Raw genomic sequence first — 18,051 nt, 5'->3', positions numbered from 1 at the left:
CAGGGCGCTGTGTGCGCTCACACAGCGAGGCCCAAAGAACGCATTCGATGATGCAGCGCTGGCTGCCCAGAACCGGAGCAGAGCTGCAGGCCGTGCTGCCCTGAGCACCTCTCCAGGGCCCCTTCTGCACAGCTGGTATCGGTATCACACAAAAAGCACAGTTGAAGTCAAAACCAGGATTAAACATTAAAAGTCGACTTTGCAATAACGACGAACGCCCTGCACCTGCCCACATGCACACATGGGAAACAAGGCCCCCGAGGTGTGGCACCCCCGCCCCCTCCCAGTACGCGTTCATTTAGAATAGTTGTGTATTGTCAGAAAAGTGATCAGTGCTAGTTTTTGTTTCGTTGTTTCAAAAAATATATTTCTTTTTTAGTTAAAAGCAAGTCCTGCCTGCAGTAACTTTAATAGACTAATTTGAGTTGTCAAAGCTGCTTCCTGGTTCTACTCTGGAGAGTAATCTGGGACATTTTAATGTTGTTGTTCATTTTTCTTTCTTTCCTTTTTTTTTTTTTTTTTTTTTTGGTGGGGGGGAGTTTGGGGGGGTCCACATTTTTATTTAGTCTCGTTTTTAAATTAATTAACCAGTGGTGGACAGTCCTTGCAGAGATGGATCGATTCCACATTCCATTTTCTAGATCTAGTGTAGAAAGCAGGTTTCCCACGTGCTGCTCATGGGAAAGGAGTTCAGTAAATGCCTCACTTAGCAACATGCTCCTTTTTGAAAGTTGCCTTTTCTCTGCACCCTTGGGTAGGTCCAATATTCGATGCACCTCATGAAAGGGCCTGGAACCTGCCTTGGCCCCCCTTCTTTTCAGGGCTGCACTGTACCTGTGACTGACTTCCAAGGAAATTTGTTTGCCATTTGCTGAAATTGTTTTGAAGTTAATTTCCAACTTCATTTACCGACAAATGAAAGAAAGTATTGCATCTTTTGAAATACATCAAATGGATTGAGTTCATAATTAAAAAGCAAATTTCCCTGCCAGTCATTGTCCAATATACTTAGCGTAGATGTCTAGCTTAATAGCACATGCTACGTACGGTGTTCCTAGAATACCACTGAGACCTGGTCTGTGGAGGAACTGTGGGAGAGGGGGCGGTGCTGAGAGATGCTGTGGAACGATTCACATCATTCTCAGGCCGTGGGGAGGGAGGCCCACTTCATAGTGGGGAGAACATTCACGAACACGGGGGCCAGTCAGGGACATCGCCTTATTTCTATTTTGCATATGAGGAGCCCTTGAGCAGCCAGCCGAGCTCTCTAGTATAATAAAAATCATGGAAAGAGTCTTACGAAGACTCTTCATAGGCGTTTTGTCAGCTTATTTTGGTTGCACTTTTTTTTTTCTTTTTTCTTAAATGTTTAGGTAATCTTTTCTACTTTTCCCGCGTTCTCATTCTTTTAGGTTCCTTAGTGTTACACCAGTGCTTTGTCATGTCTCAATCACTTGTGTACGCATTCCTTTCAGATGTATTAAATACACAAAAACCCTTCAAAAGGAAAAAAAAAAAAAGACAAACATTTACAGAGCGGCACGAGGCCCTTTAGGTCAACTGAGAGCTAAGAGGCAGCCAGGTGGCCCTGCCCTGTCGGGATGGGACGTGGATACACTGCACATGAAGACTGGAGCCTCACCAGTGACCTTTCAGGACAGTTATGTCCAGTGACCTTCACAGTTCCTTTAGCAAAGGCCTTTTCCTCTTGGTGCTCAGGTTCTTAAAATTCATAAATGTTTGTCTCTGAGAGTGATAGGAGAACAGGGCTCATTTCAAATGGCCACCGCCCTCCCTCGGGCGCACGGCATGTGGGCACCGCGGGACACCCCCGGGGGTGGCTTCTGAAGGTCTGCATTGGGCATGGTCGACAGCCGCCATGTGCACCGAAGAGCTCAACTCCTGGGGGCCTTTGAGCATCATTTCATTTTCAGCCAGCAGAGAAATGTGTTTTGTGGTGAGTGGATTGGATTAGCTCGTCCCTTGGGAGGAATTTCTGAAAAGATTTACAAGGATTTGAGATGCGAGCGGACACAGAAATGAGCTAGAATGTTTTCTTCTGTCAAGTATGAACTCAATAGGAAAACTTGAAAAATATTTAAGGGCCATTTATCTGCTTTATAAAAAAAGATGGTAAAAATGCTATAACAAGTCCATTAGCAGCCTTTCTTTTTTGTACCAACAGTTTTGAAGAGAAAAGGGGCATAGTCGATAATTAAATTTAAACCTTGTTTGTGATCATATCACTGCTGAGCTGTCAGCCTAATTTAATTTGAGATATGATCCTGAGGAAATTTGGTGCATTTCAAAAAATCAGGTAGTTAGCATCCTGGGACTGGACTTGTTGAAAGAAGAAAAATGTTATCCCTGCACCAAATTGAATCAAGCTGATGGATGTCAGGCTGCTTCTGTCCCCAAGGACATTTCCCCCTCATAGGACCTCAGTTTCTCATGAAAACCCTAAAACCCACAGCAGCAGGAGGCTGGGGGTGGTGCAAGCATCTTCATCCGAGGGACTGATAGGGCAGAAGGACAGTGATAGGACAGACTAAAGAAGCCTTCCAGCAATCCCTAAACCCTCATCTGTGCTCCCAGGCCCAGCCTTTTCTTCCACACACAAGGGAATTTTTCCCTGGTGCTGATGCAAGAGTGGCAGCAGCTGAGACGAAACAGGCACCACCGTGGACTGTCCCTTCAGCCACTCCGAGCTAAGGACACTTCTGCCTCACCCCAGAGGCAGGTGGCTGGGCATTGGGTCAGCTCAACTCACCTCAACACATCACAAACACGGCTCTTTGTGTCTCATGAAAAAGCCAGGAGGTGATGACTCCTTTTTAGAGTCATTTTCTCAGACTCTGCACAGAGCTTTTAAGAGAAATTATTTTCTATTGCAAGCAGCCGTGCTCGGCGCCTCGCGAGTAGACCTGCACTGCTGAAAAGCTCATCGCCTGCAAGCCCGTGGCGGCTGCTTAACCAGTTTGATTGACAGAAAGTAAAGCACATCATCACGGAGGAGAAGCTCAGGGATGGGGGAAACTGGACGGAACCTTCACTTGGTCCCGCCCAGTGAAACGCACGCTCCTAGAAGCAACCCGTGAGTCACAGCTTCACGGAGAGCCCAGCGCCACACGCCAGGAGGTCACGGACAAGGGGATCAGTGAGGAGACAGCCCTGGCAGAGCAGGAAGGAGAAGCCTTAACTCCTGACTTCCGTGACCCCACACTCAGCCCGTCTCCCTCCTTCCTCCCCAGCTCTCTCTCACCACCTTTGGAACTTTGTACCCATCCTAGGATGCAGCTCTCCTCCCCGCCCCTCCTCACTTCCCACTCCACACCCATCCCTGGGGGAGCCCATCCACCCCATGTGTCAACCACCACCGTAAGCTGGGGGCTCCCCAGCCACACTCCCAGGCCTGCTGAGCCCCGGGACCCAACTCTTGGGGGGCCTTGGGCCAGCTGCCCGCACCAGCCCCTACTGCTCCCCCAGCCACGCGGGATTATTTACAGCAGTTGTTTGGTTAAGGGAAGAGGTTGGTGAGTGTCGGAAGAATTACCCACAGAAATTACATACATTGCTTTAACACTGAGTTTCAGTTTAAGACATAGTAGTGATTTAGTGCTAGTTACTGATTCAACAGTTTTTTGATGTCAGACCTCTTTTTTTTGTATGTGGGTCCACTGATGGGAGTCTGCCCATGTCCTTCCTTCACACCTGCTCTGATGTCCAAATGTGACTTCTTTAAAGTGACCCAAGAATCTAGCTATGCAATCCTTAGGGCAATGACAATTGTTTCCTAATCTTCTATAGCTGTCATGAAGGTATCTGTTTAAACTGCATTTTTTTTTTCCAGCCTTTACTGAGTATCTTTTTTAAACATTCAGAATTGTTTTTGTAAAACAGCAGTTACCTTTTTCTCATTTCATTAGTTTGTGCGATCTTTAATGAATGAGTGCTAGAATAAGTGACACGTTCAACAGGGGGAAACAGGTCTGGGATGTACATGACGGACCCTTCGGAAGCGTTCAACCCAGTGCGGGTGTCGTAGAGAACGGAGGCCAGGCTGGGCCTCTGGGTGCGCCGTGGGCCTTTGGCAGACTGAGGGTGAGGGGGCCGAGGGCCTGGCCGGGCAGGTAGGGGGTGTCGGCGAGGAGGGTTCCTACAGCGCTCTGTCCTCCGGCCTCTGGGCACGCTTCTCTCTGCCAGGGCTCCCTTTTCATCGCTCCCCTTGGCTCGGCTGCCACTTCCTCCAGGCAGTCCTTCTGTGAGCTTCCATAGCATCTCCCCCCAGGCCCCAGCCCGTGCCTGGCACAGAGTAAGTGCTCACAAAAACCTTTGTGGAGAGAAGGGAGGAGGAGTGGATGAACTTGTTTTACTGGCTTCTCAGTAGACCTCAGGATAAAGCAGAGTACCTTAGTAGGCAACGAAGGCCTGAACTGTATAATGGCAGCAGCTAGCAGTAATACTAATAGGAATCTAGCAGTGCCGTTAATAGTGATAAGAAGACCACCATCTCCTGTGTGGGGGTGGGTCGCATTTAAAGACCTTCAGATGCATCATCCCGTCTAATCCGTGCCAGCTCCACATTCGCCCCAGCCCCTGCCTGTGCCTCGGTCCCTCGGACACCTGTCCACGTGGATCTTCACCAGCTTGGGGTGCCCTGTCCTTGTCCATGGGAACCCACTGCTCCTCCAAGGCACGTCCCAGCCCTGCTGCTTCCTCAGCCTTCCTCTAGGACCCTCTTCTCTGCTGGGTTCATCCCTCCGTCCATCTCCCGCTGTTAAATCTCACCTCCTTCCCATTCTGGGACAGAACGAAGCAGACAACTTTGCAAGGAGCATTCTTGGAACCTCCACAGAGTCTCTGCTTTCCCCTTATTCCCACATGAGATACGTCCACCTTCAAGGAGAGCATTTCCCAAGGAGGAAATAACCTCTCCTAATGGCTGACGAGGGTTTAAATAGGTTAAATGAGAACATTTTGAGTTTTTAATCCTAACTCTTGTTATGAACTGTCAGCCCATCAGAAGGAGGGAGGGAAAGGGCTCAAAGCCCCTTCTTCCAGCTTTTGACCAGGCATCGTGAGAGCAGGCAGGTGCCATTGGGAGGAAGGTGTCTGTGCTGGTTTGAAAGGAAGTATGGCGCCTAAGAAAAGCCATGTTTTAATATAAATCTCATTTCGTAAAGGTAGAATAATCCCTATTCAGTACTGTATGTTTGAAACTGTAATGAGATTATCTCCCTGGATGATGTGATTTGGTCAGGAGTGGTTGTTAAACTGGATTAGGGGATGACATGTCTCCACCCATTTGGGTGGGTCTTGATTGGTTTATTGGAGTCCTATGAAAGAGGAAATATTTTGGACAATGAAAGATTCAGAGAGGGCAGAGAATGCTGCAGCACCACGAAGCAGAGAGTCCACCAGCCAGTGACCTTTGGGAGATGAAGAAGGAAAAAGCCTCCCGGGGAGCTTCATGAAATAGGAAGCCAGGAGAAGCAGCTAGCAGATGACGCCGTATTCACCATATGCCCTTGTAGCCGAGAGGGAAACTGACTGTGTTTGCCGTGTGCCTTCTCACTTGAGAGAGAAACCCTGAACTTCATCGGCCTTCTTGAACCAAGGTATCTTTCCCTGGGTGCCTTTGATTGGACATTTCTATAGACTTGTTTAAATTGGGACATTTTCTCAGCCTTATAACTGTAAACTAACAACTCATTAAATTCTTCTTTTTAAAAGCCATTCCATTTCTGGTATATTGCATTCTGGCAGCTAGCAAACTAGAACAGTGTCCCAGAAGGAGTTGGAGAGGAGGTGGGAGGAGAATGCACCTGGCAGGCATCAGAATTTCCAGGTTTCATAATATGTCTTTGTTTTCTGATGTTGGTCCTGAGAGCTTTCACGTCTGTGTATGCAGCAGGGGTGCACAGACCGTCTTCTGAGCAGCTCACCTCTGCTGCGGGGAGAAGCACTGGAAAGAACCTGAATGCCACGCTTCTAAGTATGTTCTTACTTCCTGGGTACGTGGGAATGAATGACAGAATTTGGGAAATGTGTTTCCACGTCAGTGCCTGATACCTCCCGTGGCCCCCTGGGCTGTATCCCTAGAGCACTATTCTCACCCACCCTCGTCTTTCCTCTGCCTTTTGAAGCTTGTTGGTTGCTCTGAAGAGACAGTTTCTGCTATGATGGAATATTCTGCCTGCAAGAGATCGAACCTTCTCGCAGCCAACAGAGGCTCCCCAGGGTTCTAGAAATAGAACAAGCAGCCAACTTTTGGAAGAAGAGGGACATTTAAGGACCCGGGATGATGTAAGGCCTTGCCTGGTTAGGTACTGTCAGCACTGGGCCGAGAGGTCAAAATCTCATTCAGTGAAAGTGGTCTAAGCACTCTGTCAATTCTGGGGCGCCTCATGCCTGTCCCGGCTCTCTCCCAGGCAAGTGTGGCTTTGGAAGCTTTGTGTGGTGTAAAGCCTCAAGATTCCCCACCCCAGAAACACTTCACTAACGGCGTGACCGTGAAGCTGTAGAAAAGGAAGCTAGAAAGGGTTCCAGCTGCAGAGCGTGCTCAGTGCTTCCCGGAAGGGTTTGGAAAATACCATGTGTCCAGAGTGGCTCAACCCATGTGGGCTGCAGCGTTTGGTGCTTTTTCCTTTGCTATTTTTTATTCCTGTGGCAGATGTTTGTGTGGAAATGTGATCTTTAATTCCTTAAAAACCCTTCTTCCTGATGTTTAATTCTTCCCCTGAAATCTTAATCTTTTGTGTAATGCTTTCTGGTCATCTTGACTTCAAGTAAAGGGTTGTGCACCACAGATGGGAAGTTCCCGTGGTCTTTTTGCCTGTCATTTGGATGTGAAGATGGCTACGATGGTTGGAGGCAAAGACATGGAAAAGACCTTTTGCCAGAGCCCACAGGGAAGTAAAGTTTGGTCATCTTATGTCATTCTTGACTACCAGCGTCTGATTTCATTTTCTGACAAATACAGAAACATCAGAAAGAAACAAAACAACCTGATTATCTTCTGGGGTATTTCCTGAATGATGGACACCTCTCTAGTGTTTGACAAAGAACAAAGATGTAAATTCATGAGAGCCTTCCAGGTTCCAAGCACAACACTTGGACCCATGGAGCCTGCCCTTAGAGTAGCACTGTTCAGAGTTGTTGGTGTAGTAAACAGAGAAGACTAGACTTGGATTTTGTTGATATGTGCCTGCTCTGGCTCAGGCCTGAAGTCCCTCCCAGATTCCTCAGCGACCTCAGGAAACGTGTTCTGGGGAGCACTGTCAGTTTCCCTCAGCTCCCTGGAGCTTGAGCCAACTGCAGGGCTGTGGCAGAGCTGCTGTGCGGGGCTCGCTGAGGAGTCCTCCCTGGCCCCTGTGGAAAGTGGGCATCTAGGAGATAGCTGGACCTCAGAATGGAAGGAAAGTACCCCCAAACCCTGGGCTCCTCCTTTCCTTCCTTCCAGCCTCCACACTCCAGCTTTTGAGAAGGGCCAACCAGGAGGTACCAGGCCTCCTGGCAACATCCCATGTTCCCACCAAGGTTGCTGAATTTCCTGCACACCTGAGAATACCACGTTCTTCAGAAGGAGACCTGTGCTGTCAGCTTCTCCCGGACTTCAGTGGCGGGGGCCCCATGGGGCATGTGTTCACCTACCGGAACCATCCGCCCACTCACCAGTAGGCTCATTGCAGGTGGAGCTTCCGAAAGAATACTTGCCTCTCGCTCGTGTTTGTCTTCTCTCATTTTCTTGTTCTATTAAAACCACCCACACGAATTTAGTGTACGGGAAGGAAGGACACATTAGCATGGAGTAATGAAGAAAATGCAGGAGCTTGAGGCCAGGTGCGTTTGTTTAGCACGTTCCTTTTTCTGCAGAAGTTGCTGATGTAGGACATAAGGAATGAGTCTCTCCACGCCTTTCGAACCGAGCCGCGTGCGGGGGTGGGTGGCCATGGTGTGGAGGACCGCACCCCTCCCTCCCCTGGAATGGGCCCAGGCGGAGCATGGCAGGAGCATGTTCTGATGGCAGGGCCGATGAGACCCATCATGCTCTGCCCAGTGAGCTGCAGCCAGGATGAAGAGCCACCTGAGAAAGCCCAGGTGCAGGAGACCTGTGGCGATAGAGAGGGTGGGTAGTCTTTTATCTTCTATATCCAAGAAGTTGGGTGCACTGCCAAGCCCACAGGACCAGACTTTATTAAGTCCTTAAAGAAGAGCACAGCATCGAGGCACAGGGTGGAGAACGGGGGTTCGAATCCGGGGGTGCATTACTTACATTCTCATGCTCCATCGGGTACATGGGATAGTACCGTATGCAAGGCATTTAGAATCCAGCACATAGCCAACACTTCATAAGGATCAGCGACTGTTCTATCTGCTCCAGTAAATGGACGCAGCATTATGGTGTCAGAAGCTGGGTTGCTAATCTCCCATGTGAAGCAAAGGAACCCAGCTGGTGTTTTAGCAGGGAGTGATCATGATTTGTCTTAATCTTGTGCCTATCCTGGACACGATGCTTCTGTCCCTGCGGCAGTGACCAGGGGTTCGGGGATTGGGGTTTGGATCTGTGGCATCTGATAGGAGACATCTGCCCTTGAGAGAGGAGAGAGGCATCTGTGTGGGGGTCAGCCTGTTTGAGTCACACAGGCTGTCCATCTTCTGTCCGTACAGTATCTTAGCAGGCCTGTATATCTTAGCACAGAAGACTGACGAGATGAATCCAAGTACCGTGCAGTTAAAACTGATCTCAGCCCAAGGATAAGGCCATCCCAGTAAAGAAAGTAATTATTTATCTTGTGCTCTCTGCTCAGCTGTGAGGGCTTTCCAAGTGTGAACTCATTTCATCTTTACAGCATTCCATAAGACAGTTACTGATTTTATCCTATTTTGTAGATAAGGAAGCTGAGGCTCAGACAAGTTAAGTGACCTACTGAGGTCGCCCGAAAGCAGCAAAGCTGGTATTTACACCTGGGAGTGTTGCTGGGGCGGGGGGGGGTGGGGTGGCATCCGCTGTAGAAGAACAGAAGGAGGGAGAGATTGCGGCAGCCCCATCCTCGCGAGGCGCTGATGCATGCGTGGGTGCCGGCGGGAGCAGCCTAGCTGGTATCTGCTGAGGGGCTGCCAGGTGCGGTCAGGCGGGCGGCAGCCGATGGGCGCCACCCTGTGCTGGGTGCAACCCTGGGAGGGGGCGGGGTAGCACAGGAAAGGGAGTAAGTGCCAGCGAAGGGGGAGGAAGGCGAGGAAATGCTTCCTGGAGGGGCGACTTCTGACCCAGGTTTTGAAGAATAAACAGGAATACAGATAGACAGATGGGTGGACAGAGCGAGAAAAAGAACGAAACAATGAACATGGCAAAATGTTGAAAGTTGGTCAATCGGAGTATCTGAATTGGGAGTGAACTGGAGTTCTCTGTATAGATATTGTATTTTTTTTTTTTGCAACCACCCTATACGTTTGAAAGTATTTGAAAATACAAAATACAAATAGCTCACTAAGTGCACAAAGGTTGGGCACAATATGCAATGAACAGGTATGAAACTGTGGGTTTGTCTTTTCTAAGGTGGGGGGTACTGTAAATACTTTAGTATGGACAGATGATAAAGCACAGTGAAAACTCTCGAGTGTTGGGACTGGAGAAACAGTGAGTGAGACAATGAGAGGCTTGGATTTCCATGCAAGGGGGCCTGACTTCATCCTGGGAGTGCAGGCACTTTAATATCTTAGTTTAAAAGTTAGGTAAGGAAAACCCAAACCTTGATGCATTTAGTAATACATTTCCCCCTCAAGTTTGTTATACTTTTATTTTTTATAATTGTATTATTATAATCATTGAAGGAACAGATGACAAAGATAAACTCCATATATGATGTACATTGGGCAAAAAAGAATGCTGTTTTATTTCCATTTCCTCATCAGCAATTAATTCTCTTTGGCAAAAGCTATTCTCAGATGCTAGGATAAGCACTTTGGAGAGTTGTTTTCTTTCTTTCTTTTCTAATGTTTTTTTTAAAGTGGACTTTGATTGCATAAGCGTATCATGGAGAACTATTTCCAGTAACATCTTTGTAGCAGGAACGGAGGCTGACTGATTATGTAATCATTCCCTTCATTTATTCTCAGAACCCGACATTCCCCTAGCCTATAAAAACCCTAATGATTACAATTGCATCTGATTCTGCTCAGGGGTTTCTAGCACTGTTGCTCTCGCGTCCTTTACTGCAGAACAGAAACCGATGGTTTAATGTGGCATGACTGCCAGCTCCACCCCAGCCCCCCAACTCTCAGTGCTGCCTGCTGCATCTGCACAGGCGGCCCCCTGCAGCCCTCACCAGGATTAATCAGCACTCCTCGGAGAACCTCGCTCATGCCTCCCATGTTAACACTGGGACAAGGAGAAGCAATGTGCTTCCACTTCCCTGAGAGAAGCCTCACTGCATTTTGCAAGGAGTGCAGAATGCCATCTGTCCGAGGAGGTGGTACAAGCATGCAAATACTGCTGTGAATTTGATGAACATTTGATTGCTTAGAATTTTTTTTTTAATTTAAGTCTTTGCATTTAGTTAGTTTTGTTTTTGTTTTCGTTTTTGTGTGTGTGTTTTTTTTTAGAATAGTCCTTATCAGTGGCAGAAGATCCTTCTGTAGCATATTTTCGGTGCTGCCGTATCGTGACAGTACCCAAGCCGGGTATGTATCTGCATGCATACTTTGTAGTTCTCTGGGTGGAAAGTTCTGACACCGGTGGATGTGATGTGGCTGCTCTGTCCATTTTAAATAACCTACCTTGCTTTGACACTGCAAATTCAGTCTTGCAAATCTGAAAGTAAAAAAAATGCCATTTTCTTTTCATCCACAAAGAGTCCTCGTGTTGGCTGTGTGTGTGTGCGTGTGTGTGTTCATGTCCCCACTCTGTGCTCTCCACTTCTGCATGCGGGTTCTGTCACCTCCTGCAATACTGTCAAGCAGGAGCAGTACAGGGCCCGCAACCTCCTGCAGGGCTGCAGCGACTTTTGGACAAAGGTAGGTCAGGAAAAGAATCAGCCCAAACCGGGGAGACGTCCTAGCCCTTGCATCTTGGGCTTGGGATCGGGGAACTGACCAGCAAGCCGGAGCTGTCGCTGCAGGGCCCATATGATTAGCTACAGGCTAGGGGAAGCTCACCTCTAGATCAGCAAGCCCCTTCTTTCACTCCCAGCAAAAGTAAGTAAGTAAGTAAGTGAGGGCCTGACCTTGCAAAGCCTCCTGGCCTCATCTCATCCCTGAACGCTGGGTTTATTTCCTTGGCCAAGTCTCCACTCACTTTCCCCTGCCTTATCTTTTGCTGCGTCCAGCATTGGCCATCAGGGGTGCCACTGGCTTTGGGGTGGGAGGGTTCAGTGTTGGGCTGTCGAGAGCACTGTAGGATGTGGGCTCTGGCCTCTGCTCTGGAATTGCCCTCTAGTTGTGACAACCTCATTACCACCGACCCTGAGGAGGGCAGCGTGGTTGAGTCCTGACCCACCTTTATTCACCTTTGACCATCTTCCATGAACTCAGCCTCAGTCTCCCCTCTTCCCTGTAGACCTGTCAGATGCACAGCCTTTTCGGTTCATCATGGTCATTGATATGCTCTAGCCTGTAACCTCCATGGGACAGAAGGCAGAATCTCTTTGTTCCTGGGATCCTGAGTCCGTCATTATTAGATGGCTATTTGTTAAATATTAATTAAGAATTAAATATAGATGTTAGATATTAGGGATTCCAAGTCAGTCATTTATTAGAAACATATAAGTCTATCAGATATTATACTTAAAGAGTAATGATAATCTTAAATTTATTGAACACTTACTTTCATTATCTGCTTCCTTACAACCTTGCAAGTAGGTAAGTGTTCTAAGAAAAGTAGCAGCAAATTCTGCAGCCTTGAGGTTAAAGGATCACGTGGGGGTGGCCAGGGGATGCCCTCGGAAGGTTTTCTTCGCAGGATCACCCTGCCCGTGGCCCAGGGCTGGCCACCCGAGGTGGGCAGTTTCCTTCCCTGGGGCGCTGGCTTATACCAGCTCACAGACCTTAGGACGGAGCCCAGAGGGTCCGTTTGTTCATCTCATTACAAATGATATGCCAAAGATGTGAGTGCGCCTATCAGCAGAGGTAGGGCTGTTACCTAGGACTGCAGTGGGAACAAGTGTGAGTGGCCAGTTTTTTATCCTCTCACCTGGACAGGGCTTAGGAGTGGGCACTGCTGGTGTCAGCCTTTTTTTCCAGGCTTCCCTTGCTGATCTAATCCCTTCTGATTGGCGTCTTCTTTCTTTAGATGTGTTCCATTCATTCACTTATTGAGTGTTTACTATGTGGCAGGTATGGGGGATAAAGGGAATGAAAGGTGGACCTGATTCCTGCCCTCTTATAGCTTACAGCCTTGCAGGGAACGTTAAAATTACATGTGATTAATTACAGTTTTTAATAGAGGCTAAAAATATTCGGTCTGGTTACTGTTGAGTCTTCCTGGCTGAGAAATCCTTCTGTTTGTCTTTAGGACAAATTTGTCTTTTCCATGCTTTCATCTTTGAAGCATTGATTTTAATTTCATTCTTAAAGGGGGGTCTTGTTTCCAGGTTTTGGGGATGGTCCCCTCACTGTGATACCCAACTACATATCTCCATTTTATAGATCAGTGGATAAATCTCCAGATCACTGGAGCCTCAAGAGTTAAGGTCTCAGACATCAACTTTGGACCAACAATTTTGTTTGAATCCAAATCTGTCCTGCTCTAGACTCTTCCAAGACCCCACAAACAAGAGTGGCACAGCAGGTCCCGTATTCAGGGATCCCCTTCAGTAAAGATGGCATTTTATAATCTGTGCCTCACAGAGATCATAATTATAATTGAGGGTCCAGTAAGGTCTTGCCCAAGTACTCAGCTTAGGGCCTGGCACATGGAGAGGAGGGCAGGGCTGCTTGGAAATGACCGTGCATTTCTTACAGAAAAAGAAATTGGTGGGAGAGGTCAGTGAGAACTTGAGGGTTTTAGGGTTTTGTGCCTAGGCAAATCCCTTGCCTTCTCTGAACCTCTGTCTGTTCCTCTATGAAACAAGGATGATAAGTTAGTACTTTACATTGTTGGCTTGAGAATTGCAGCATTTTAAGCAAAGTCAATAGGAACTGATAACTTAAGATAAAGTTTAAGTTATCTTTATCTTAAGTTAACCAGGAAGAGAACGCCAAAGCCATCTCCAGTTGACATCCTTAGGGTCTGCGGGGCCCTCCACATTTTTACACACCTCAGGGAAATGCTAGCGGGAAGCGGGCTGGTGGTAGGGGCCTGCTGAGGAGCTCTCAGGGTGGGAGAGGGCCTCCTTCGCCAGCTGCTTCATTTCCAGCAGGGCCACATCAGTCTCCACTGACTCAGGTTATTTGTTGAGTCAGGTGTTTTGTCTGTTGGCCCTGGAGAGAGAAGGAGAAATGATTATAGGACATGGACTTTTATAGCCTGAAAGGGATCTTTGAGAAGAATGCGTTCAACACTCACTTCCCACCCAACAGATTTCATGGGCGAGGAAAGCAAGGTGCAGACAGGTTACTTTTCTGTAAGGAAGAATATAAACAAATTCTTTGTTACGCCCAACAGAGAAAAGAACATGCCCATTTCTATAGCATATTCCAAAGTAGTCGCATAAAATTCAAAGTATGATTTAGCAGGAGGATTAAGGAGTGTTGTGCTTTATTTTCATTTTTTAATGGGAGGATATCTTATTTATGAACAACTGCCAATTGTACTAATAGGAGAGATAATGAAATAATAATAATAAAAAAGCTATACTAATAAATTATATGTAGCTACATATATATATGAAGCTACTTCAGTTTTTGTACGTATTCACTTTAAGCCTAGCCACTGGGGAGGACTCCTTTAGTTTTAGGCTGAAGCTCTTCCTGTGCTAAGACACAGACCATAGAATGTCAGGGATGGAGAGGTTTCTAGAAATCATGTGGGGTCACCTTCCTGCATCACAGCTGAGGCCACAGCCCCCCGCGAGGCTGGCCCTGAAGCCCGGTCTCCTGGCTCTGTTTACTCATTCTGTGCATGGATGAGGCCATATGAGCCCAGCCCCGCTGCAGGGGATAATGTACAATTCCAACTTCATCACAAGAAAGTCTGAAAAACAGGAAACTTGAAAAGTTCATCCAGTGCGTTCCTGCACCACCTTCGCAAGGCAAGTGTCCCTCAGGATGACCTTATCTTTCTGTTTCCTGGCTTCTCATGCCACACTGGCCCTTCCCGAGCCCCATCTGCACGTTTTGGCTTGGCTGTCTCCTACCCTGACCCCAACGCTTTGTTCTTGGTTTTAAACAGAAGCAGAGCACAATTTTTTTTTGTTTCTTTGTTTTATTAATGTAATTTTATTAATTGGCTTTATTAATTTTTACTTTTTGTTTTTTATTAAACAACATACAAACACAAACATTCTTACCATATGATCACTCCATTGTATATATATAATCAGTAATTCACAATATGATCACGTAGTTGTATATTCATCATCATGATCTCACTTCTTAGAACATTTGCATCGATTCAGAAAAAGAAATAGGAAACGGAAAAAAATTCATACATAACATATCCCTTATCCCTCCCTTTCATTGATCACTAGCATTTCAATCTACTAAATTTATTTTAACATTTGTTCCCCCTATTATTTATTTATTTTTAATCCATATGTTTTACTCGTCTGTCAATAGTAGGTAAAAGGAGCATCATCAGAAACAAGATTTTTACACTCACACGGTCACATTGCAAAAGCTATATCATTATACAATCATCTTCAAGAAACATGGCTACTGGAACACAGCTCTATATTTTCAGGCATTTCCCTCCATCTCTCCAACATACCTTAACTAAAAAAAGGTGATATCTATATAATGCATAAGAATAACCTCCAGGATAACCTCTCCACTCTGTTTGGAATCTTTCAGCCATTGACACTTTATTTTGTCTCATTTCACTCTTCCCCCTTTTGGTCTAGAAGGTTTTCTCAGTCCCTGGCTACTGAGTCCCAGCTTATTCTAGGATTTTTGTCCCACACTGCCAGGAAGGTCCACACCCCTGGGAGTTATGTCCCTTGTAGGGAGGGTGAGGGTGGTGAGTTTGCTTGACATGTAGGCTGAGAGAGAGAGGCCCCATCTGAGCAACAAAAGACGTTCTCTTGGGGGTGACTCTTAGGCCTATTTTTTTTTTATTAATTTTTTAATTTTTTAAAAATATGACAAACACAAACATTCTTAACATATGATCATTCCATTCTACCTGTATAATCAGTAATTTACAATATCATCACAGAGTTGTATATTCATCATCATGATCATTTCTTAGAACATTTGCATCAATTCAGAAAAAGAAATAAAAAGACAACAGAAAAAAATTCATACATACCATACCCCTTACCCCTCCCTTTAATCGATCACTGGCATTTCAATCTACTAAATTTATTTTAACATTTGTTCCCCCTATTATTTGTTTTTATTCCATATATTTTACTCATCTGTCGATAAGGTAGATAAAAGGAGCATCAGACACAAATGCACATTTACACACTAATGTTTATAGCAGCATTATTTACAATTACCAAGAGATGGGAGCAGCCAAAATGTCCATCAATAGACGGTTGGCTAAACAAACTGGCATTTACATAAGATGGAATATTATGCAGCTGTAAGACAGAATAAAGTTATGAAGTATGTAACAACATGAATGGACCTTAAGGACTTTATGCTGAGTGTGATTAGCCAGAAACAAAAGGACAAATACTATATGGTCTCACTGATATGAACTGACATTAGTGAATAAACTTGGAATATTTTGTTGGTAACAGAGACCATCAGGAGATAGAAATGGGGTAAGATACTGGGTAATTGGAGCTGATGGGATACAGATTGTGCAACAGGACTGAATATAAAAACTCAGAAATGGACAGCAAAATATTACCTAACTAACACAATTATGTTAAAACACTGAATGAAGCTGCATGTGAGAATGATAGAGGGAGGAGGGCTGGGGGCACTAATGAAATCAGAAAGAAAGATAGACGACAAAGATTGAGATGGTGTAATCTAGGATTGTCTAGAGTGTATAATGATAGTGACTAAATGTACAAATTTTAAAAATGTTTTTGCATGAGGAAGAACAAAGGAAGGTCATTACTGCAGGGTGCTGAAAATAGATGGTAATTAATATTTTAAAATTTTAACTTATGTGTGAGACTAAAGCAAAAAATGTTTATTTGGTACAAGATTTATATTTTGACTAGTGCATTTCCTAATATAACTTATGTAGAGAGCTTGGTTGAATAACATAAGTACATGGAACTTTGGGTAAGACATGAGATTTTGTTGGTTTGTCCAGCTAGATGCCCCAATGAATCCCAGAGTGATCTGATCTGTGAGTGGAAAAGTATATGCAAAGTCCCCTTTGGGGAATGGTGAGAACGAGGGAAAACTCAACTTCCCCAAGTTGAATTCTTGATATTCTCACAAGCAGTGTGGGCAACCAAAGCATAGGCTGAGCCCCCAGTTTTGGGGTTTGTTCATATGAAACTTAACCCCACAGGGGATAGGTCAAGCCTACTTAAAATTAGGCCTAAGGGTCACCCCCAAGAGAACCTCTTTTGTTGCTCAGATGTGGCCTCTCTTTCCAGCCAACACAACAAGCAAACTCACCACCCTCCTCCTGTCTACGTGGGACATGACTCCCAGGAGTGTGGATCTTCCTGGCAATGTGGGACAGAAATCCCAGAATGAGCTGAGATTCAGCATCAAGGGATCGAGAAAAACTCTAGAATGAGCTGAGACCCAGCATCAAGGGATTGAGAAAACCTTCTGGACCAAAAGGGGGAAGAGTGAAATGAGACAAAGTGTTAATGGCTGAGAGATTCCAAACAGTCTAGAGGTTATCCTGGAGGTTATTCTTACACATTAAGTAGATAACACCTTGTTAACCAAGATGTAACAGAGAAGCTGGAGCGAACTGCCTGAAAATGTAGCTGTGTTCCAGTAGCCATGTTTCTTGATGACGATTGAATAATGATATAGCTTTCACAATGTGACTGTGTGATTGTGAAAACCTTGTGTCTGATGCTCCTTTTATGTACCTTGTCAACAGATGAGTAGAATATATGGAATAAAAATAAATAATAGGAGGAACAAATGTTAAAATAAATTTAGTTTGAAATGGTAGTGATCAGTGAAAGGGAGGGGTAAGGGGTATGGTATATAAAATATTTTTTCCGTTTTTGTTTTATTTTTATGTTGTCTTTTTATTTCTTTTTCTGAATTGATGCTAATGTTCTGGGACATGATCATGATGATGAATATGCAACTATGTGATGATATTGTGAATTGCTGAGTGTATGTGTTGAGAATGTTTGTGTTTCTTTCTTGTAATTGTTTTTTAATTAATAAAAAATTTTTTAAAAAAGGAGCATCAGACCCAAGGTTTTCACACTCACACAGTCACATTATGAAAGCTATATCATTATACAGTCATCTTTAAGAAACATGGCTACTGGAACACAGCCCTACATTTTCAGGCAGTTCCCTCCAGCCTCTCCATTACATCTTAACTAACAAGGTGATATCTATTTAATGTGAAAGAATAACCTCCAGGATAACCTTTTGACTCTGTTTGGAATCTCTTAGCCATTGACACTTTATTTTGTCTCATTTCACTCTTCCCCCTTTTGGTTGAGAAGGTTTTCTCAATCCCTTGATGCTGAGTCCCAGCTCATTCTAGAATATCTGTTCCATGCTGCCAGGAAGGTCCACACCCCTGGGTGTCATGTCCCACCTAGAAAGGGGGAGAGCAGTGAGTTTGCTTGTTCTGTTGGCTGGGATAGAGGGAGACCACATCTGAGCAATAAAAGAGGTTCTCTTGGGGGTGACTCTTAGGTTAGGCCTAATTTTAAGTAGGCTTAGCCTATCCTTTGCGGGGTTAAGTTTCATATGAGCAAACCCCAAGATTGGGGGCTCAGCCTATTGCTTTGGTTGTCCTCACTTCTTGTGAGAATATCAAGAATTCAATTT

The 18,051-nt window shown here is 45.4% G+C and overlaps 1 protein-coding gene across 2 annotated transcripts in view; it reads left to right on the top strand.

Moving 5' to 3' along the window:
* Nucleotides 1–18,051, top strand: part of CABLES1 (Cdk5 and Abl enzyme substrate 1) — a 127,393-nt gene that overhangs the window by 66,010 nt on the left and 43,332 nt on the right. For both annotated transcript variants that reach the window (XM_077135802.1, XM_077135803.1), the window contains one exon: nucleotides 10,606–10,683. In XM_077135802.1, the coding sequence (XP_076991917.1) occupies nucleotides 10,606–10,683 (78 nt within the window). The remainder of the gene's footprint in view (nucleotides 1–10,605; nucleotides 10,684–18,051) is intronic.

The sequence above is a fragment of the Tamandua tetradactyla genome, chromosome 18, assembly GCF_023851605.1.
Source record: "Tamandua tetradactyla isolate mTamTet1 chromosome 18, mTamTet1.pri, whole genome shotgun sequence".
NCBI classification, from domain to species: Eukaryota; Metazoa; Chordata; class Mammalia; order Pilosa; family Myrmecophagidae; genus Tamandua; species Tamandua tetradactyla.
Note: the sequence above shows the minus strand (reverse complement) of the source record. Positions and strands in the feature narration are given on the sequence as shown.